This window comes from Mobula birostris, chromosome 4 (genome assembly GCF_030028105.1).
Source record: "Mobula birostris isolate sMobBir1 chromosome 4, sMobBir1.hap1, whole genome shotgun sequence".
Classification (NCBI taxonomy): Eukaryota; Metazoa; Chordata; class Chondrichthyes; order Myliobatiformes; family Myliobatidae; genus Mobula; species Mobula birostris.
The window spans coordinates 193,714,605-193,736,310 of record NC_092373.1 but is presented as its reverse complement, the minus strand read 5'-3'; the positions used below and the strand labels follow the sequence as shown (position 1 = coordinate 193,736,310).

Below are 21,706 nucleotides of genomic sequence, written 5' to 3'. Positions count from 1 at the left end.
TGCTCTGCATATAACCACAAGAAATTGCAGAGAATACATTTCAGCATATTGTGGAAACCTGCCTCCCTCTATGGATTCTGTCTACACTTCTTGCTGCCTCAGTAAAGCAGCCAGCATAGTCAAAGCCCCCACCCACCCTGGACATTCTCTCTTCTCCCCTCTTCCATCAAGGACATGACACGAAAGCCTGGAAGTATTCACCACCATACTCATGACAGCTTCTACCTCACTGTTATCAGGCTACTGAATGGTTTCTTAGTGTGACAAAGTGGACTCTCAACCTCACAATTTACTTTGTTGTGATCTTCACCTTATTGTTTACTTGTGTAATGCCCTTGTTCATATTTTTACTGTTATGTTGCATATATTTCTTTTTGGCAGTTCTGTAAGAGAAGCTTGTTTGGGTTATAGTTAAAGATAAGGGATGATGTGGAATGTGTGCCATCCAATTAGCAGGTAGTTTTCTTCGTGAGGGACAATAAGGTCAGGCTTGTTTGTTTTGTGTTCAGTGGGAGAGGAAGAGAGAAGACGCTGGGGAGAATTGGTCATATCATACTATCCGGTGGGAGACCCGTTTGTTTGTGATGGATTGCGAGCAGCATTCGGAAGGTGGTGTGGGCATACACGCTGACAGGGGCTCAGCTTGTGAGTGACAGAGAAGTTCAAGCGGAGCTCCAACTTGTGCACATTTGACTGCTTAATTAGAATGATCCCTTTTCTTTTTGTTTTCTTTCCTAACCCTTCAGTTAAGATTCATAAATATAATTCCTTTAATCGTATACAGTGTACTGTCTGTTATTCCGTGGCACCAATTTGTAACAGGGTAGCAAATTACGCAGCACCCACATAAACTGGGGTTCGGGGCTCACTAGTTTGGCAGGGCTGGAGGTTGTCTTCCCTAGACTTACACAACCAAGGAAACCAGGGTGCTTCATTGTGGAAGTATCATTCAGGAAAGATTTCGTTAGATGCTGTGTGATTGCACTGAGCATTGATCCAGTGGACAGTGCTTTTAAATGCGTTTTTAACTATTGCTCAGTAAAGTGATGACGATATGTGGTTACGGATGTTACAGGGGTAGAGTGGAGGTTTGATAAAATGGCAGGCTAAGACTTCGTTTTAGTTCAGACTAGTGCTGACATAATGGCAGTAAAACTGCCTAGACTATAAGGGCCCCAGAAGAGGTGGGGGCCGTGGGCTGTCCATATTTTCTGGGAGGAGGAAAGCAGGCCAAGTCGCAAGCAGTCTCCCGTAGCTGGGGGCAGAGACTTCAAAGACAGGTTGCTCTCATTTCTGCAGAATGAAGGGAAGGAGTGGTCTGATTTGAAACATCCAATGAGTGCCCCAGTGAAGAGTGAGACTTCTGAGCTGGTATCAGCTGTTACCTCCCTGGCAAATAAATGGCCCAGTGCCCAGGCAGAGGATCCTAGCTATCAAAAGCCGAGAATGGTCTCTGGGGTGAAGCCCACCCTCAAAGGGGAAGAGGAGTACGAGACTTGGGTGGAATAGACCTCTCAGATGTTAGATGAGTGGCAGTGCTCTGATGACATAAAAAGACAACAATTGGTTAAGAGTTTTCGAGAGGCCGGGCTGCTGATGCAGTGACAGCTGTAAAGACACAGAACCCCTTTGCTACCTCTGCAGCCTACATGCAAGTGCTAGAAAAGTGGACCAAACTCATGCTCAGAACCTTGGAGATCAGCAAAAAGAGCAAGTGCAGTCAACATACTGGACATCTGGTTCACTGTTACAGTACACAAAATTAAGCTACAAGGTACTCGCCTGATTATCTGATGTTTGGGCACGAGGCGAGGTTGTGCATCAACCTTTTGATTTTGGACTTGTGAGGAAGATCTACAACCAAAGACTTATTTGTCCAAAGACCAAAGAGTACGTGTCAGATATGAGAAGGGAGCTGAAAAAGGCTTATGAATTAGCTAGGGTTGCAATGCCAAGCAGAATCAAGGAAATTAGAAGATGTATGATCAAAAGGTTAGGTTTCCCTACTCATGCCTGGACACCGAGCCCTCAAAGAATTTGTGGCTACCTGGGAAGCATAAACTGGCTGACCGCCGGGCGGCTACACCCCATGTAGTGGAAAATCTACAAGAGTTCTGGATGAAAGTAGAGGATGGGAACAGGCCTGTCAAGGTTCTCCATCGGAACCACCTTCTACCTCTGGGAAAAGAGGTGTGTTTTGATCCAGAGCCTAACCTGGACCCTACATCGAGTTAGAGGACTCTGCAGCAACATGGAGAGACTGAAGGACCAGCAGCAGGAAAGATTAGACCGGCCCCCACCCCTGAATGGGATATGGACTTGGAGGATGATGATATGGGAGGGTGGAGTATGCTGCCTTTTGCAAACTCCCCTCTAATTAAGGAAGAGTTTCGCAACTCTTCTCACGCTAAGGCAGATGAAATCAGGGGGACTACGTGTGGACAGGCAGGTTGGCAGCTGGACCACAAAGGGGGGCTGGGCTCTAAGGTAACTGAGTGAAGCTGAGCTCAGCCAAGTGGCAGAGGGACTTGCGTTGCCAGAAGTCACGAGTAATAGACGGGGAAAGGCCTCGCCATGTAAACCAGAAGTATCCCAAGTAGTGTGTGGAACTGAAGACGAAGATGGTGGGATACGGAGGTCTCAAAGAGTCAGAAGACCCCCTGATAGGCTAGCCTATGCAGCAACTGGGGGAACAGAGGGTTGCAACTATCCACCACGTGAGATATATCACCACCATTTACAAATGGATTAGAGGTTCTGACATCACAAAATTCCTTTGAAAACAGTGTTTATAATGATGGAATGACAAATTATTTCCAAGTCATAAGGACATGACTATTTTGTGGTGGTGGGGGTGGGGGAGTGTAATGCCCTGGTTCATATTTTACTGTTATGCTATATGTATTTCATTTTGGCAGTTCTGTAAGAGCAGCTTGTATGCGTTACTGTTGAAGATAAGGGATGATGTGGAATGTGTGCCATCCAATTAGCAGAAGGATTTCTTAGCGAGGGACAGTAAAGTTGGGCTTGTTTTTTTTTTTGTGTTCGGCAGGAGAGGAAGAGAAAAGACGCTGGGGAGAACCAGTCACGTCATACTATCCGGTGGGAGACCCATTTGTTTGTGATGGATTGCGAGCGGCATTCAGAAGGTGGTGTGGGCGTGCACGCTGACGGGGGCCCAGCTCGTGAGTGACAGAGAAGTCCAAGATGAGCTCCAACTTGGGCACATTTGACGGTTTAATTAGAATGGGCCCTTTTCTTTCTGTTATTCTTTACTAACCCTTTAGTTAAGATTCATAAATATAATTCCTTCAACTGTATGCAGTGTACTGGCTGTTATTTCGTGGCACCAACTTCTAACGGTAGCAAATTACGCAGCATCCACACAAAATGGGGGTTCGGGGTGGGAGAATGCCTCAATCTCATCAGTTTGGTAGGGCCCTCGTCTTACGCAGCCAAGGAAACCAAGATGTTTCACTTGTATTGCATTTTCTGTAGCTGTTACAGTTTATTTTGCAATCTGTTATTGGTTTACCTCAGTGCACTGTGTAATTTGATCTGTGTGAACAGTATGCAAGACAAGCTTTTCACTGCATCTCGGTAAATGTATTTATAAGAAACCAATTCCTCTTAAACTCGACTATTGTATCTGTTTCCACCAAGAGCAGGTGCATTCAAAACACCTATTGCTCTGTGCATAACAAAAATGGCCACACAGATCCTCTTTAAGCTCTTCCCTTTTACCTTAAACCTCTAATGCTTACCATTAATATTCTGGGAAAAGGAATGTGACTGTCTACCTAATTTATGCCTCTCAATTTTATAAACTTTAAGCAGGTCCTAACTTTACCTCCAACACTCCGGAGAAAACCATCTAAGTTGGTCAACATTTCCATATCACTATTATCCTCTAAATCCATGCAGCATCCAGGTATACCTCTTCCACATGCTTTCCAAAACCTTGTTGTGATGGAGATATTTGAGTTCCTGAGATCCCGAAAGCATTGCCATTTGATACTTAACTCCTGTTAGGATCACACTTGGCAGCAAGGTCAAGGGGAAGCTTCCAGACAAGGAGCGATCCAACCAGGACCTCGATGTGGAACTGGCGGAAGATGGTGACATATCACAACAGTACAGAAGGAAGAGGAAGGCTGCAGCAGTGAAAGGTCCCTAATCGTCTTGTACTCCATGCCACTGGAACCTGACCCTGCTAAGTGAAGGACCGTGTGGCGGCCGCATCAATCGTGTGTTGGAGAGCTACGACAGAAGAGGCAGCGCACAGGTCCAGGAGCGAAGTTTAAAAGAGAGAGCATCGCGGGAACTCAGCTATAACCGGCACACCAATCATGTGTTGGAAAGCAGGGAAGGTTCTGGCATAAAAGGGAGACACTGCCTAGCGTAGAGGTCATCAATATTTCATGTCCATCCCTATCTTTGCAGTTTGTTTTTAAAAAATGGAAAAAAAAACTTTATACACGCACGCCAACAAATCTGGTTTCTTTTATATCACCAAATTTAATCACTCCAACAACAGCAACCATGCTCTCAGCTACTAAAGCCCTTAAATCTCTTGAAATCCCTTCCTAATCCTTTTGCTTCTTTGTAAACAGATCTTATTAATTATCTCTTTTACCAAGTCTTCTATGATCTGCCCCCAAAAGCTCCTTGTATGGCTCAGCATTGATATTATTCTGTCTGATAGAAATGCAATGCAATTCAGAATTTTTAAAGTAAAATATATGAAAATTATACCAAGTGTTTATCAAAGCACAATGATGACAGAACAGGAAACTATTTACCTTCAAAAGCATGGACTTACCTGGGAGTAAAAAGATTTATAAAGTTTCGAGCCTGGCATAAGTGCAAACATTAGGCAATTTGAGGCTGTGTGTAAATGAATGGGCAGATGGGGAAGCAACGATTTCTTGTATTCAATGATAAGGATAGCAACCACACCTGGAGAATTCTGAGGCACAAAAAAATTCATGTTAAATTCATTTTTAAAACTTTCCTAAGGCAGAACTTTGATTTGTTTCACTGAGTTTATCAAAAGAGGAAGAATGAAATACAGAACAGTCAATGAAAGTATTAAAATAAAAACTCAGCAGGGAGAAAACAGTTACAGCATTTTCCTAACTCTTTTATTAAATATATTCTATTTGTCATTGATTAGAAGTTATGGCGTACTATCTGTTCACTAGTTTGATTTGCTGATGGCAAAAGTGAGGAAATAATATCCATTTAGTCAAGTGTTTTGGGAATCTGTAAAGTGAATTCCAAAAGAGAAATAGAACACACGTACACTTCCAAATCATACATTCAGCACATGCAACTGAGAATTGACAATACATGACTCTCATCCAAAATTCACAATGTTTTGATATGGTTTTTTACCCTCACGATCACTATCACTAGTGCCCTGTCTGAATGTACCCTTCCCCTCTCAATCTCAGAGCCAGCTGTACTGCCAGAGACCCGATTTCAGCGGCACTGCTAACCACTGAAAGAATATCCCCATCAACGGTATCCAAAAGGGTACTCCTGTTGTGAGGGGAATAGCTACAGGAAACCCAGCACTGACTACTCCCGCAAACACGAGGAAATCTGCAGATGCTGGAATTTCAAGCAACACACATAAAAGTTGCTGGTGAACGCAGCAGGCCAGGCAGCATCTCTAGGAAAAGGTACAGTCGATGTTTTGGGCCGAGACCCTTCGTCAGGACTAAATGAAAGAAGAGCTAGTAAGAGATTTGAAAGTGGGAGGGGGAGGGGGGATCCAAAATGATAGGAGAAGACAGGAGGGGGAGGCTTGGAGCCAAGAGCTGGACAGTTGATTGGCAAAAGGGATATGAGAGGATCATGGAACAGGAGGCCTAGGGAGAAAGAAAAGGGGGAGGCGGGGAAAAAGCCCAGAGTATGGGCAAGGGGTATAGTGAGGGGGACAGAGGGAGAAAAAGGAGGGAGAGAAAAAGAATGTGTATATAAATAAAGAACGGATGGGGTATGAGGGGGAGGTGGGGCATTAGCAGAAGTATATAAATAAAGAATGGATAGGGTACGAGGGGGAGGCCTTCTACATATTGGCGAGACCCGACGCAGACTGGGAGATCGTTTCGCTGAACACCTACGCTCTGGCTGCCAGAAAAAGCAGGATCTCCCAGTGGCCACACATTTTAATTCCACATCCCATTCCCATATGTCTATCCACGGCCTCCTTTACTATAAAGATGAAGCCACACTCAGGTTGGAGGAACAACACCTTATATTCCGTCTGGGTAGCCTCCAACCTGATGGCATGAACATCGACTTCTCTAACTTCCGCTAATGCCCCACTTTCCCCTCATACCCCATCCATTATTTATTTGTATACACACATTCTTTTTCTCTCTCTCCTTTTTCTCTCTCTGTCCCCCTCACTATACCCCTTGCCCAACCTCTGGACTGCTGCGTTCACCAGCAACTTTTATGTGTGTTGACTGACTACTCATCTACTTTTTCTAGTGGCCAGCCACCTATCTGAAGCCTTAAGAAAGACAACCTCAGTGAAAGTCTTGCCCAGGTCCTTCCTGGTTTTAGAAGTTCTAGGTTTGAAAGGTACTATCAAACCAGAAACCAACACTCCTGTTCAAAGAAAATGGGAAGGAGAAAACAGGAAACTAAATAACAACCTGTAAACAGATGACAGAAAACTACTGGTAATCATTATTATGGAAATGGAACATGGCACTCTACGAGTAAGAGTGTATTTCGATTACACAGAGTCAGTATAATACAGCATGGAGACAGGCCCTTCACTCCATCACTTTCATAGGTTGTGGGAACAGTTCAGTCCATCACAACCTACACACTCTCTTTCAAAGACTCTACATCTCATGTTCTTGATATTTATTGCTTATTTATTATTATATTTTATTCTTTTTTGTATTTGCAGTTTGTTGTTTTTTTTTTGCATATTAGTTTGTTTGTCCTATTGGGTGCAGTCTTTCATTTATTCTACATAGAGACATGGGAAACCTACAGCACAATACAGGTCCTTCAGCCAACATAGCTGCGCCAAACATGTCTTACCTTTGAAATTACCTAGGGTTACCCATAGCCCTCTATTTTTCTAAGCTCCGTGTACCTATCCAGGAGTCTCTTAAAAGACCCCATCGTATCCGCATTATTCTATTGTGATTCTACTGTGATTGCCCGGAATAAAATGAATCTCAGGGTTGTATATGATGACATATATGTACTTGGAATTTCAGCCCAACTTGTCTACGCCAACAACAGCATCCTCTGCTGGACCCAATTACCCCCATTCAGCCCCTCCCATTCACGTACCTATCTAAATGTCTCTTAAATGTTTTAATTATACCCACCTTCACCACTTCCCCTGCTCATTCCTGGTACTCACTGCACTGCATGAAGAAATTGCCCCCCCAGTTATCTTTTAAATCTCTCCTCCCTTATCTTGTATCTGTGCCCTCTAGTTTTGGACTCTGCAAACCTGGAAAAAGACTATAACTGTCCACCCTATCCATATTCCTCAGAACTTTATAAATTTCTATGAAGTGAAAGCTCATTCTTATACGCTCCAAGGAATAAAGATCCAGAATTGCCAATCACTCCATATTACTCAGGCCCTTTAGTCCACATAGCATCCTCTCTTGCACCCTCTCCAGCTTTCTGATAACTGTACACTATATTCCAGGAGTCATTCTTGTAAATCTAATCAGCCACTGGGAGTAAATTATGCTGGTAACCTATGTTCAACCCACACTCTTTCAGGGGTAAGGGTTAAAGATGGCTCTTACCCCATCATAATACTTCAACGCAGCCACATGATTCTTTGAAATTGTCATGCTTCCAGAGCGAGGATGAATAAATAAGATGCCTTCAGAAAAGATGAACAGTTTACCTAAAATTAAGAAACATGTAAATTATTGAAATGGTCTTACAATTCCATGATCTTAGAAGTCTTCAGCTACTCAATTACAAACCCCATTTCCAGAAAAATTGGGATATTTTTCAAAATACAATAAAAACAAAATTCTGTGATATGTTAATTCACGTGAACCTTTATTTAACTGACAAAAGTGCAAAGAAAAGATTTTCAATAGTTTTACTGACCAACTTAATTGTATTTTGCAAATATACACAAATTCAGAATTTGATGGCTGCAACACACTCAACAAAAGTTGGGACAGAGTTAAAATAAGACTGAAAAGTGCACAGAATATTCAAGTAACACCTGTTTGGAAGACTCCACATTAAGCAGGCTAATTGGCAGCAGGTGAGGTATCATGACTGGGTATAAAAGTAGTGTCCATCAAAGGCTCAGTCTTTGCAAGCAAGGATGGGTCATGGCTCACCCCTTTGTGCCAAAATTCATGAGAGAATTGTTAATCAGTTCAAAAGGAACATTTCTCAACGCAAGATCGGGAGTACTTCGGAAAACCATTGTCACTCAACACAGTCCCTCAATGCATCCAGAAATGCAACTTGAAACTGTATTACGCAAGGAGGAAGCCATACATCAACTCTATGCTGAAAGGCCAGCGAGTTCTCTGGGCCCGAGCTCATCTCAGGTGGACTGAAAGACTGTGGAACCGTGTGCTGTGATCAGATGAGTCCACATGTCAGCTAGTTTTCGGAAAAAACGGGCGTCGAGTTCTCTGTGCCAAAAGTGAAAACGACCATCCAGATTCTTATTAGCGAAAGGTGCAAAAGCCAGCATCTGTGATGGTATGGGGGTGCATCAGTGCCCACGGCATGGGTGAGTTGCATGTATGTGAAGCTACCATTGACTCTGAGGCGTATATTAGGATTTTAGAGACATATGTTGCCATCAAGGTGACGTCTCTTCCCAGGACGTCCGTGCTTATTTCAGCAGGACAATGCCAGACCACATTCTGCACGGGCTACAACAGCGTGGCTTTGTAGACACAGAGTGCGTGTGCTTGACTGGCCTGCTGCCAGTCCAGATCTATCTCCTATTGAAAATGTATGGCACATCATGAAGAGGAGAATCAAACAACGGAGACCACAGAATGTTGAGCAGCTGAAGTCTTATATCAAGCAAGAATGGACAAAATTTCCAATTGCAAATCTACTACAATTAGTATCCTCAGTTCCAAAACGATTAAAAAGTGTTATTAAGAGGAAAGGTGATGTAACACAATGGTAAACATGCCTCTGTCCCAACTTTTGTTGAGTGTGTTACAGCTATCAAATTCTAAATTTGTGTATATTTACAAAATACAATTAAGTTGGTCAGTAAAACTATTGAAAATCTTTTCTTTGTACTTTTGCCAGTTAAATAAAGGTTCACATGAATTAACATATCACAGATTTTTGTTTGTATTGCATTTTGGAAAATATCCCAACTTTTCTGGAAATGGGGTTTGTACTTCTCAGCAAGTGTTATCAAACATTTTACATCAAACTGTGTCAACATTCAAAGGTTTAGCTGATGTCTTAAATGTGGGGAAGAAGGGAGAACAAACAAAGCAGCTTTGGGACAAAAACCTTGAAATGATGGCTTTAGCATCCAAAGACACGTTCATCAATGGAAGAGCAAAGAAATCCATACATCCACAAAAAACTAAATTTAAAGAACTGGAAAAGACGTAGATTTCAAAAGGGTGAGGCAGTAGTGGGAATAGGGTATAGTTGGAATGGAAGCCAAAATGCATCACCACATATTAGGTTAGTAGGTGAATCAATGGTGAGAGTTAAAATGAAGTGGCAGCATCTTCTACAAACTAAAATTTATAGAAGCAAGAATGACAGATGTGTGAAAAATAAATCAATCAAAAAATATTATTTGGTAAGCATCATTTCCCTCTATGGGTGGGTTCATACAGAACTATACAGGTATGCTTATGGAGGTAAAGTTGATTAGGAATGGTGAATATGGATGAAAATTAAAAGCATCCTCTTCACATGTCTATATTGTTCAACCTATTCACATTCAATGTAGATATCCAAATATTCATGCTTTTTAGGAAAAATGACTGAATAATATTCACAGAAAACCTCTCACTATTCACACTTTACACCCTTTATTGCTAATTCTGTTACTTATAATAATGCAGAATGAGCCCAGTTGGTCAACTAGGTCCATAAAGACACACAGGATTGTAATCCCATTACTTTCCAACATCTCTAAAACTTTGTTTTAGACAAATTAATTATGTTACCTTCTTCTGGTCTAGCAACTGGACTGCCAGAATAAAGATAAGCAGAGTCTCCTCCTAAGAGCAAGGTACCCAATAAATGTTTTTCTAGCTGAAAATAAAGAAAAATTATTTTAAAAGTATACCATTATCCAAGGTTCCAGATCTCTGATTAAAAAATTGCTCTTTTATAATGCCCAGTTTGATCTTATACTCCATACAAGCACAAATTACATGGCAAATATTCAAATCATTTTGCAAGGCACATACCATACCTGTATTAGAAGATTATAATACCCGGATAATTCCCTTCAAATCTACATTCTATAAATAACAAACAGACTTTCTTGTTCAGGAATTAGCTAAGTGAATCTCCTTTGCCCTGACTCAAATGGTACTATTTCTTTTCTTAGGTAAGGGAACAAGACTATTCACTACACTCTAGACTTGGTAGCACCAGAACTCCTCTATTTTTAATTTCTAAGCTCTGCAATAAAGGCCTTTCAAACACTATTGCTGTAAGAGCACCACAATGCAGGATACCTTTGTAACTGCCCATTATTGATCTAAAGATCAAAAGATCATTCTGCTTTAATATATTCTGCATTCTGTACAATGCTTTAAAAAAATAGCATGTATATGAAAAATCACTTCCCAAACGAAAGAGGTCCACCATAATTTGTCACTTCAACACATACCAATTTCCAGCAAAGTATTAGTACAAGAGCAACAGGTTTAAGCTGAATATAGAGGCGGCACAAAAATGGAGCTAGAAGAGCTGTTATCTCACATCTGCTTCAATCGTGACCTCCATTACTGTCTACACGGGATTTGTCTGGTTTCCCGCCACATCCCAAAACATGTGGATGGGTAGATTAACTAACTGCTATAAACTGCTCCTGACGTCTAGATGTGTGGCGGAACTTAAGGCAAAGGTAGGATTAGTTTGAAAATGGATGTTTGATGGTCTGTTGAAGAGTCTGTTTCTTTGCTGGATCTTTTTACGGTATGTCTTTATTAGAACACAGAACATTACAACACAGTACAGGCCCCTCGGCCGACCTTTTACCTACTCAAGATCAATCTACCCTTCCCTCCTGCATAGCTCTCCAATTTTCTGTCATTCATGTGCCTAAGTTTCTTAAATGTCCCCAATGTATCTACTTCGATCAATAACCCCAGCAGCATGTTCCACGCATCCACCTGTGTGTAAAAAAACTAAATTCTGACATTCCCCCTTATACTCTCCTCCAATAGTGAAATTATGACCCCTTTCATACTATTTCTGTCCTGGTAAAAGGTGCCTGGCTATCCACTCAATCTACACCTCTATCAAGTCATTTCTCATTCTCCCTGTACAGCTACTTTTGATTTTGGTGCAGGTGAAGTATCCAACACAAAAACACAAGCTTGAAAAAATGAGAACAAGAAATGAAAACATTTTCAGAAACAATGAGAAAAAAGAGACAAATAAAATCGGATATAATTTATTAGTTGTGCAGATTCTTGTATTAGTACAAAATGTGTTTGAAGAAATGCTTCATTTCCAATCATATTTCACATGACTCAGGTAGCACAACTAAAAAGTTCTGTTATGCATAAATCAGTACTGACTACATTTCATGATCAATTTTAAAAAGTTTTGTTTTATTAACCATACATAAAGCAACAGATTTTCAGGGACTTCAGTGTTCAAAATGTTCTCAAATGTCTACAAAGGAAACTTTTTGAAGGAATGTGATGGGGCAAATTTATTTAGAGCAGAATGTAGGTTATGGAACTGCTGACTGAATGTTTTTAGGTAAACACTAAATTTGGAATAAGGATTTTGCCCAATTCAACTGATAAACAAAAACAGAAAATAACCAGTAAGATAAAAAACTCAAATTTCAGCGAAATATGGAAAAAGATAAATAACATTGTATTGTCAAAGCCATGTTAAAAAACAGTTATAGAATTTGAATGCACAAGATTCTAAAATCCAATTGTAAAATTGGAAACTACTTTCTATTTTTCTTAAATTTAGATCTATTGTTTAACTCATAGTGGCCACTAAACAGGCATTAATGAAAATTAAAGTCTGAATGTTCTGTAGTGAAGCATATCCAAGAAATCTACTATCAAAAAGTAGATCTGATTATTTGACCACAAAATGGAGATACAACATTGCAAGGGAATCTTTCCATTATTCCTACCACCGTTCACAATTAAAATCTGCAATATCCATGTCATTGTGGCAAACCTAACTTTCTATGTAGAAAAAAGAATTCAGTTTATAACTAAGCACAAGGAAACAAAGGCAAAGATGTACAGTACCTTTAGTATCTGCTGTGCTTCTTCTGACAGTTTCACCTCAGCATCTTCAACCTTACAAAGACAGACAATTTTGGTTGTGAATAACTTCTCAGAAATCCCAGTTTATCAAAATTAAATTATTAATTATATAATTAATTATCTCCACATTCAATACATCATTCTCTGAAACTTCCACCATTTCTCAAGGGATCCTACCACCAAACACATTTTTACCTTTCACCCAACTCGCCACTTTCCACAGGGATCATTCCCTCCTTGATTCCCTTGTCCATTCATCCCTCCCAGCACTCATCTCTACAAGCGGCCAAAAAAGTGCTGCACCTGCCCATGCAGCCTCCTCTACATAGGTGAGACCCATCGTAAACTGGGCGACCACTACATCAAGTATCTACACTCCATCCACTAAAAGCTGAACTTCCTTGTGGCCATTCCAATTCACATCCCTGTTCTGACTCATCAGCCCATGGCCTCCTCTGCTACCAAGATGAGGTCACCCTCAGGATGGAGGAGTAACACCTTATATTCTGCCTGGGTAGCCTCCAACCTGATGGCATGAATATCGATTTCTCCTTCTGGCAAAAAAAAAAAAAAAAATTCCCCTCCCTCCCTATTCTCTATTCCATACTTCTGATCTTTTACCTCTTCTCATCTGACTATCAATTCCCCCTGGGTCCCCTCCTCCTTCCCTTTCTCCTATGATCTACTTTCTGCTCCTATCAAATTCCTTTTTCTCCAGCTCTTCACCTTTCCCACCACTTGGCTTTACCCATCACATTCCAGCTAGCCTCCTTCCCCTCGCCCACCTTTTTATTCTGACATCTTCCCCCTTCCTTCTCAATCCTGAAGAAGGATCTCAGCCCGTAACATCAACTGTTTGTTCATTTCTAGAGATGCTGCCAGACCAGCTGAGTTCCTCCAGTATTTTGTGTGTATTGTACTGGACTTCCAGCATCCCGTGTTTATCAAAATTAAAGAAGCTTTGATTATGATAGAATTCCAAAATCATTTTTAGCTTCTATCAATGAGCCATTTTGGAGTGTACTTTTTACTTTAAAAGCTAAATATTATTTACATTCCCTTCTTGCTTTTTAACTGTTTTTAATGGAGGTCGGGTTTGAGGACGTGATTGTTTTAAGTTGTTTAAGTCTACTTGATACCTAGTTAGCCCATTGCTTTGCTTCTTAGATTAGTTGCACGGTGGTTTTTTTGGGTTTTTTTTTTAGGTTTTTTCTTCTCTTTATTGATATGTATGGAAAATTAGTATACTATTATAGTATCTTGTTATTTTATATCTAAACTGCACGGTTTGTACTAACTTTTTTTTGTGTATTAATATGGCTTGTAAATTTATATTGCAACAGTGTATTAGTGTCTACATGGTTTACCTTTTGTGTACTAATTCAATAAAAAGATTTAAAAAGAAAGTAAAAGCTAAATATTATAAAAGTAACACAGCAGAAAAGCAAAGTGTTCAGTAAGGATTCAGTAAGATTAGCTCTTGTCATAAGACATGAACGAATTAAAAGAAATCTCAGATAAATATCATGGAGGTCACCTATCAGCATTTGGGCTCAAAGAAGAAAAAAAAATACACAATTACTGGTTTGGAGGAAGCAGAAGGATCTGAATAGGTAGGTACCCCATAACTCAGTTATACAAAGTACAATAGGACTAAAGCCATCTTTTATTCTTTGGAACATAGGCTACTGGGTAAAGGAATCAGAGGGGAGTTAATGGAATGGAAGTGATTGCATTTCTAAAAGTTAGAACAGATTTGATGTGCTGAATGGCTTCCTCCTCTATCATATGGAAGTATAACTATGTGTACCTTATCTCCCTACCCTCCCACCTTCAAGGGTCCAAGGACATGCCCCAGTACTTCCTTAGAGTGTACCATTCATTGTATATATAGAATAGTACAGCACATTATAGGCCGATATCCTAGATATATCAGTACTCAGAACATACAAGGCAGAGTTAGTAAGTTTGTAGATGACACTAATATAGGTGGTATTACAGCCAGCGAAGAAAGTTATCAGGAATTACAGCGGGATCTTGATCAGCCAGGTAAGTGAGCTAAAAAAAAAAAAATGGTAAATGCAGATTCAGATAGTAAATGGTAATTCCAGTAAGTGTGACATGTCGCAATTTTGAGAAGTCAACCAAGGGTAGAACTTTCACAATGATTATCAGACTCTGTGAAATGTAGAGCAGGAGGACCTGAGAGTATAAGCACATAGTTCCCTGAAGATGCTGTCACATGTAAACAGTAGCAAATAAGCCATCCAGCATGGTGGCCTTCATCAGTCAGGGCAATGAGTTTTGAAACTGGGGTATTATGTTGCAGTAGTGCAAGCCATTGGTGAGGCCACATGCAGAAAAGATGTACTATAATGTTTCTAGGGCACGTAGAACTGGTTATAAGGAGATTTTGGACAGCCTGGTACTTATTTCCTCGGTGTTTAAGAGACCGAAGGGTGATCTTAAAAGAAGTGTATAAAATCATGAGGTACATACATAAAATGAATACACACAGTCTTTCTCCCCAGGGTTGAGGAATCAGGAATTAAAAGGTTTAAGGTGAGAGGGAAAAGATTCAATAGGAACCTAGGGGCAGAACAAGCTGCTAGAGGAAGTGGCTGAGGCAGGTATAATGAGAATGCTTAAAAGACATCCACATAGGTACTGTACATTTTCAGGAAAGGTTTTAACGATCTGGGTCAAACACAGACAAATAGGACTAGCGTAGATTGGCATCTTGGTCAGAATGGATGAGTTGGGCTGAAGGGCCTGTTCCTGTGCTGCATGTCTCTATGATTCCACTCCTAAAATACACTTCAATTTTCTGCTCATCTTACCAGCTCATCGATGTCATTATCTAGCTGAAGATTACATTCCTCATTATCAGAAACACCATCAGTATTTTTGTGTCATCTGTTAAGTTACTAACCAGTTCTCCTACATTCATTATCCTAATTATTAAAGAAGCTAACAAACAACAGAATTCCCAACAACAAGTACACTACTGGTCACAGGCTTTCATACCTTCATAGCTTTATGAAGGCTTTAACATGCGTGAACAGAGGATTTTCCCTCATAAAGGCTGGTATAAACAACAGTCACTTACCATCCAAGAAATGTATCGAGGCACAGTTGCTGACAGAATCAGGTAGCTGCTGTCTGTAGACATAGAGCCATCTACAGGAAACAAAGTGGAATAACAGCTTGTTATTTTCTAAAATTGCCCAGATCAGTAAAGGTACAGCCATCAAATTAAAAGAACTGTGACAGCTTGGATATACAATTAAAACCAGAAATAATAGCAGAGTGAACAGTGCAGAAGTCAGTAAAGGTGGAAACTATTTCCTTTCTTACAGAGAATTCATAACAGAGACCTGAGAATACACAAGAAAATGTAAAATTTTGCCGATGGCATGAAACTCAAATGTAGCAACCATTAGGAAGATACGAAGGACAGATAAAATGCGCAAGCATAAAGTAGAAGTAGCAACACAGAGTTTTGAGATTAATTTGTGCAACAGGAATTTATTTAGACCAAGTTAGTTCCGAACTGGTTTGGTATAAATAACCCTCCCCACCACTGAGCATATTTACAAGGAGCATGCTCACAGGAAAGCAACATCCATTATCAAGGAACTCAGCCCTCCCCCCCAATCCAGACCATGCTCTCTTCACACTGATGCCATCAGGAAGGAGCCCCAGGTCCCATATCAGCAGATTCAGGAACAGTTATTACCCCTAGAGGCTCTAGAACCAGGAGGACAACTGCACTCACCTCAACATTGAACTGATTGCACAATGTACTCATTCTTAAGGACTCTACTTGTGTTCTCAATATTTATTGCTTATTACTTTTTTCTCTTATTTGCACAGTTTATTGTCTTTTGCATACTGATTGTCTGTCCACCTTTGTCATGTGTCTTTTTCATTGATTCTGTTGTGTTTCCTTGTATCTGCTATGAATGCCCACAATAAAATGAATCACAGGGTGATATGTGATATATTTGTACTGTGATAATACATTTACTCTCCTTATTTGGCACTGCAGGGAACAGCATATCTTCAAATGTGGTGAGTGCTGCTTTTCTCAGATCTAAACTATACTGAGTGAAAAGGTCCTTCTTCATCCTCACTCTGATTCTCCTTCACAACAATTTCTCTCTAGTTATTCACTATTTTCTCAAAGGAAATCTCCTTCCTGGTAACCCAATCAGGCCCTCACATTGTTTCAGTAAATATTCCTTCAGCCTCCTTTGAGCTATGGAACTATTTCTTTATAATGGGAATTCTCACAGTAGTTCTCCTATTTTCTTATGGCATATGATGAAGCCATTTGACTCATTGTCTACAGCCTCACAGAGCAATCCCACTCAATTAATTATGTCCATATAGTAGCTTTTTTTTTCCAGTTGCACATCAACACGACAGGACGTCTCTAACCTCCAAATACACTTGAGGTAATGTAGTAATGAATTAACTGACCAACTAGCAAGTCTTTGTGATGTGGGAGAAAACTACAGCACTCAGTGGAACCCATCCAACGAAAGGAAGATTCCACATTAAAAAGTACCAAAGGTCACTGAAGTCATAATGGAAGAACACTACAGGGAAACAGCGCTACTGTTCCAATCTAACAATAAGGTTTTTATCTTCCAGCTGAACTCCAATGTTATCCATCTTTCCAGTGATGCAGTAACCAGGATTATTCAGTCAACCTGCTGCCAAATAATACCATATGCAATTCTAGCATGACTTTAAGCTCACACAGTTTAAATTTCTCCTACAATTTTCATTTTACCACTTGTTTTTGTATATACCTTTCTTTTGCTTGCCATCCTCAAATACATTGCCTGGCAGCTCTCCGCATTAAATTTGTCACTTCTCTTCCTAACCAACAATCTACTGATAATTTTCTACAGGATAAAGTCTTCTTTCTCACTATCAATCCAATCACTTTTTCCCCCCCAACTTCAAATTTCTCCCTGAAATCTCTTCATGAAATGCTGGGTTTTCCCAGTATTATACTTTATTTTAGATTTCCTGCAAATTTTCAGTTCCATGAGGGTTTTAAGTCTCCTCTATCTTCAATCTGTCAGTAGAATAGAATGGTTTTAAAGCCAATCTGCTAGTTTTATGATCAACGTACTTACTTTTTTTTTTAAATTCCAGATTATTAAGCAAATTTAAACTACACAGCTATCTTGACAGGATTCAGATTGGCTGTACCATTACCACTAATCACTCACAAAGTAGGATGAGAAATCGAGTCACCTGAAATGAAGATACTTACCCTTTTCTTTCACAAATATCTTAGATTCTATGAATGATTCAGAGAAAACTATCGATCCTAGAGTCCCTTTTGCTCCTGTTAGATCTGGAATGTCATAAACAGTCATTGATGCCTACAACAAAATGGAAATAGAAAGCATTCAGTTAAGCAATCTCAAATCAAGGTTAGAGTCAGGCACAGTTTACTAATTAGAGCAATGGAGCACGAATTTATTTTCTATGTATGGAAACAGACACTACAGCGATCTTCTTATATCAGCTTGTTCTGCAAAATCTACATCTATATTGTCAAACAAAAGTAGCCTTTTGGGGGGGAAAGCTCATGAAGGTAGACAATAGGAGATGGGGATTCATTTCCATGGATAACTTGAAGTGCGGAAGAGTAGCAAAAGTGAAGTAAAATCCGAAAATACTGTTTATAAATGTCATCAGAAATAATGCTAATCAAGTACTGGAAGATGCATGCAATTGCTTGAAAGATATTCAGATACAGAAAGCACAGGTAACTTCAGAAGAAAAAGATTAACAGACAGACTTCTAGATTAAGATATATATCAAATATGCATGAATACACAGCAAATAAACATATTATTTCAGAAAAAAAGCAAAGCATGCACAGGAATAATGGTCACAGTCAATTTCAAACTGGAGGTCAAGTTTTCAAACTCAGTGAAATAAAATTATATAATAGCAGAAAGAAAATGACAATAAGGTTGTCTGTTCATTTAATAAAACCGATTTATTAAAACTGCCATTAACAACTCCATAATAAGGTTTATAGATTGTGTTTTCCTGTTTTTTGGAAACATATCTTTTTAAGTCTCATCTTTGTTGCTCTTAAGTCTTTTGTTGTCTTAAACTGGCCTAACAATTTTGTATTTGGAAGTTCAGAAGATTATTGGACTTTATGTAGAACAGATATTTACAGCTTCCAAACAAAATCAGTGCCTAAAAATAATAATGGGAGATTGGTCAGACAGGGCATACCATCTCTGAAAAACTGCTATTTGCATTATTAGTCTTTATTTTAGTGAGCAAAAATTCCAAACACTTTTTTTTGTACTAATAGCATCCAAGATGGATTTAAACCAGTAAGATTAGAAGGCAACTTACGAGGTAAGTCATGCTGCCATTTCACCTAGAATTGTGTATTAGACTTATATTTCCTTTAAACATAGTGGGAGGCTCTTCCACTTACCCAATCTATACTGTTTCTCAGATCAATCCCACTAATCCCATTTGTGCACCAATTTAACAAGAGCACTACCTCATTGTAGTGAAGTCGCCATTTCATTCCTGGCTTCAACATCTTATGAATTTTAAGATTAATCAGAGGTTAGATGTCAGTGGGATAGAATGAGCATGATCAATCAGGACTTTATGAATTAAGTACTTGGGATTTCATCACTTGTTATTTCATTGCATCTTCAATGCAATATCAAAGACATGCAGCTACAGAACCTTCCACAATAGTAAAAACAATGAGCATGCAGTTCAGTACTTGAAGGGTTGAAATAAACTCTGATCATTAATTGTCTCAAGTGTTGACAATCTGAGAATGGTAAATCCACAGGGATTTGTTGACTTTAAAATGTCACTGTTGCAGTTCCTTTCTGAACCTTTTACCTTAAATCTTTTAAAACATACTACAGCTCTCAATAAATGTCAGGGAAAAGCTTGACTTCACGTATGACTTACGGTTTTAATGAGGAATTTGCTTAAATGGCTTTCCAATGGGATGATTCTAGAAAGAAATTACATTAAAAGCTATGAGAAATAATTCACAATCTGAAAACTACAATTAGTGTGTAATTGGAACCTATTTTTTTATATTATTAGAATCCACTCACACTTCTTTACAGTAACGTGTCCCAAAGTTTAACTAAGCAAAGCAAATTTATTAGAAAGCAATTCTAGTTTCAATTTTTGCCATAACCCATTCGACATCAACAAGCGAATAACCACCATGAAATTTAAGAGAGTCACAAAGCACAGATGCAGGCCCTTTGACCTAACAAGTCCATACCAATCATGGTGATGACATGATTGTCAACTATTTTTATGACTCTTCCTTACAGATGGGTGCAGCGACAAATTAAACTGGAGGAAAAGGCATCACATCGAGTCTTGAACTTGTATCACATGGCAACACTTGCAAATATCTGCCTCAGCCAGTTTGCCAGACAAATGCTTATACTGTCTTAAACCCTTAAATTGCCACACTTGACTTTAACAGGTGCTAGTATGGACTAAATTGCAGTTCTCAGCTTACTATGACCAACCTTCAAAATACAACCTCTACATTGTGTGTGAAACTTAATCACACAGAAACAATAGTAACTACTGTACATTTAAATCAAGAAAGCAAACTGCAGAACAAAAGTTAGGTTTTCCACTCAAAGCTCAGGAGTGAAGTCATGTAGGCCAAAATCCTGTATGCATAAACCCATCTAAAGGTTTTTGAAAACAATACCAAGCACAAAATCACTACTTACCTTGCCTGGCTATTCACAGCTTCAATCTGAAAGGACAATTTTGATCTATTGGAAAAATAAGAGATAGCAAAATACTTAACTTAAAAGAGCTCAGGTTTAAAAAAAACTACATGGAACCACAAACAAAACTTCTGGCTTAACCAAAATCATAAATTGTGCCTGGATGACAGGCATCTTTTAATATAATGGTCACAAGCAAAAATACTGAAGACATTCTTGCAGAACACTGAGGCTGTCTACAAGAAGGGTCAGAGCCGTCTCTATTTCCTGAGGAGACTGAGGTCCTTTAACATGTGCCAGACGATGCTGAGGATGTTCTACGAGTCTGTGGTGGCCAGTGCAATCAAGTTTGCTGTTGTGTGCTGAGGCAGCAGGCTGAGGGTAGCAGACACCAACAGAATTAACAAACTCATTCGTAAGGCCAGTGATGTTGTGGGGATGGAACTGGACTCTCTGACGGTGGTGTCTGAAAAGAGGATGCTGTCCAAGTTGCATGCCGTCTTGGACAATGTCTCCCATCCACTACATAATGTACTGGTTGGGCACAGGAGTACATTCAGCCAGAGACTCATTCCACCAAGATGCAACACTGAGCGTCATAGGAAGTCATTCCTGCCTGTGGCCATCAAAGTTTACAACTCCTCCCTTGGAGGGTCAGACACCCTGAGCCATTAGGCTGGTCCTGGACTTATTTCCTGGCATAATTTACATATTACTATTTAATTATTTATGGTTTATTACTATTTAATTATTTATGGTGCAACTGTAACGAAAACCAATTTCCCCCGGGATCAATGAAGTATGACTATGACTAAAATTGCAATTTCAAACATAAATCCAGATTATCATGTGCATCAGAGAGCGAAAAGTTGTTTTGTTGTCAGTGGCAAAAAGGGGCTGACAGGAGTTTTCGAGAACCATAAATAATGCAAATTAGGATAAAATGCTCTACTGATACTCAGGAGGTCAGGTCACATCCATATACAAACTTTATTAGAATAACTGAGAAAAAGGATCTTAAAATTTCATAGCTGCTCCACTCATGCTTTTCCAACTTCAGGCTAATGGACAAGCCACAACCAACTTTCAAGAAGATTTTAACCCTAACTCTAATAGGAGATAAATAAGTGACCATCATTCAAGCTTTAATTTTTGAACTTTTGTTGAATTGAATATTCAGAAAAACCTGGAAGGTATTATCAAAGTTGCACATTAATTAACTATGCTGTCTCATGGTTCCAGTGACCTGCATTCAATTTTGAGCTTGAATCAGATAAAGCCGGATCTCCAAGTGGCTGCCACTTCAATTCTACTTCCCATTCCAACCGTGGCCTCCTCTACTGCTGCGATGAGGTCACAATGAGATTGAAGGTGGGGGTCAACTTCTGGTAATTGACCCCCACCTTCAGAATTCCCATT

At 39.6% G+C, this 21,706-nt stretch overlaps 1 protein-coding gene across 3 annotated transcripts in view; it reads right to left on the bottom strand.

Moving 5' to 3' along the window:
* The window catches only part of dnaaf9 (dynein axonemal assembly factor 9), a 179,344-nt gene that overhangs the window by 92,230 nt on the left and 65,408 nt on the right, over positions 1–21,706 (bottom strand). For all 3 annotated transcript variants that reach the window (XM_072256716.1, XM_072256715.1, XM_072256718.1), the window contains 8 exons: positions 20,288–20,332; positions 19,491–19,536; positions 17,794–17,905; positions 15,610–15,680; positions 12,483–12,533; positions 10,191–10,278; positions 7,803–7,906; positions 4,823–4,969 (listed from right to left, as the gene is read on the bottom strand). In XM_072256716.1, coding sequence (XP_072112817.1) covers positions 4,823–4,969; positions 7,803–7,906; positions 10,191–10,278; positions 12,483–12,533; positions 15,610–15,680; positions 17,794–17,905; positions 19,491–19,536; positions 20,288–20,332 — 664 coding nt within the window. The remainder of the gene's footprint in view (positions 1–4,822; positions 4,970–7,802; positions 7,907–10,190; positions 10,279–12,482; positions 12,534–15,609; positions 15,681–17,793; positions 17,906–19,490; positions 19,537–20,287; positions 20,333–21,706) is intronic.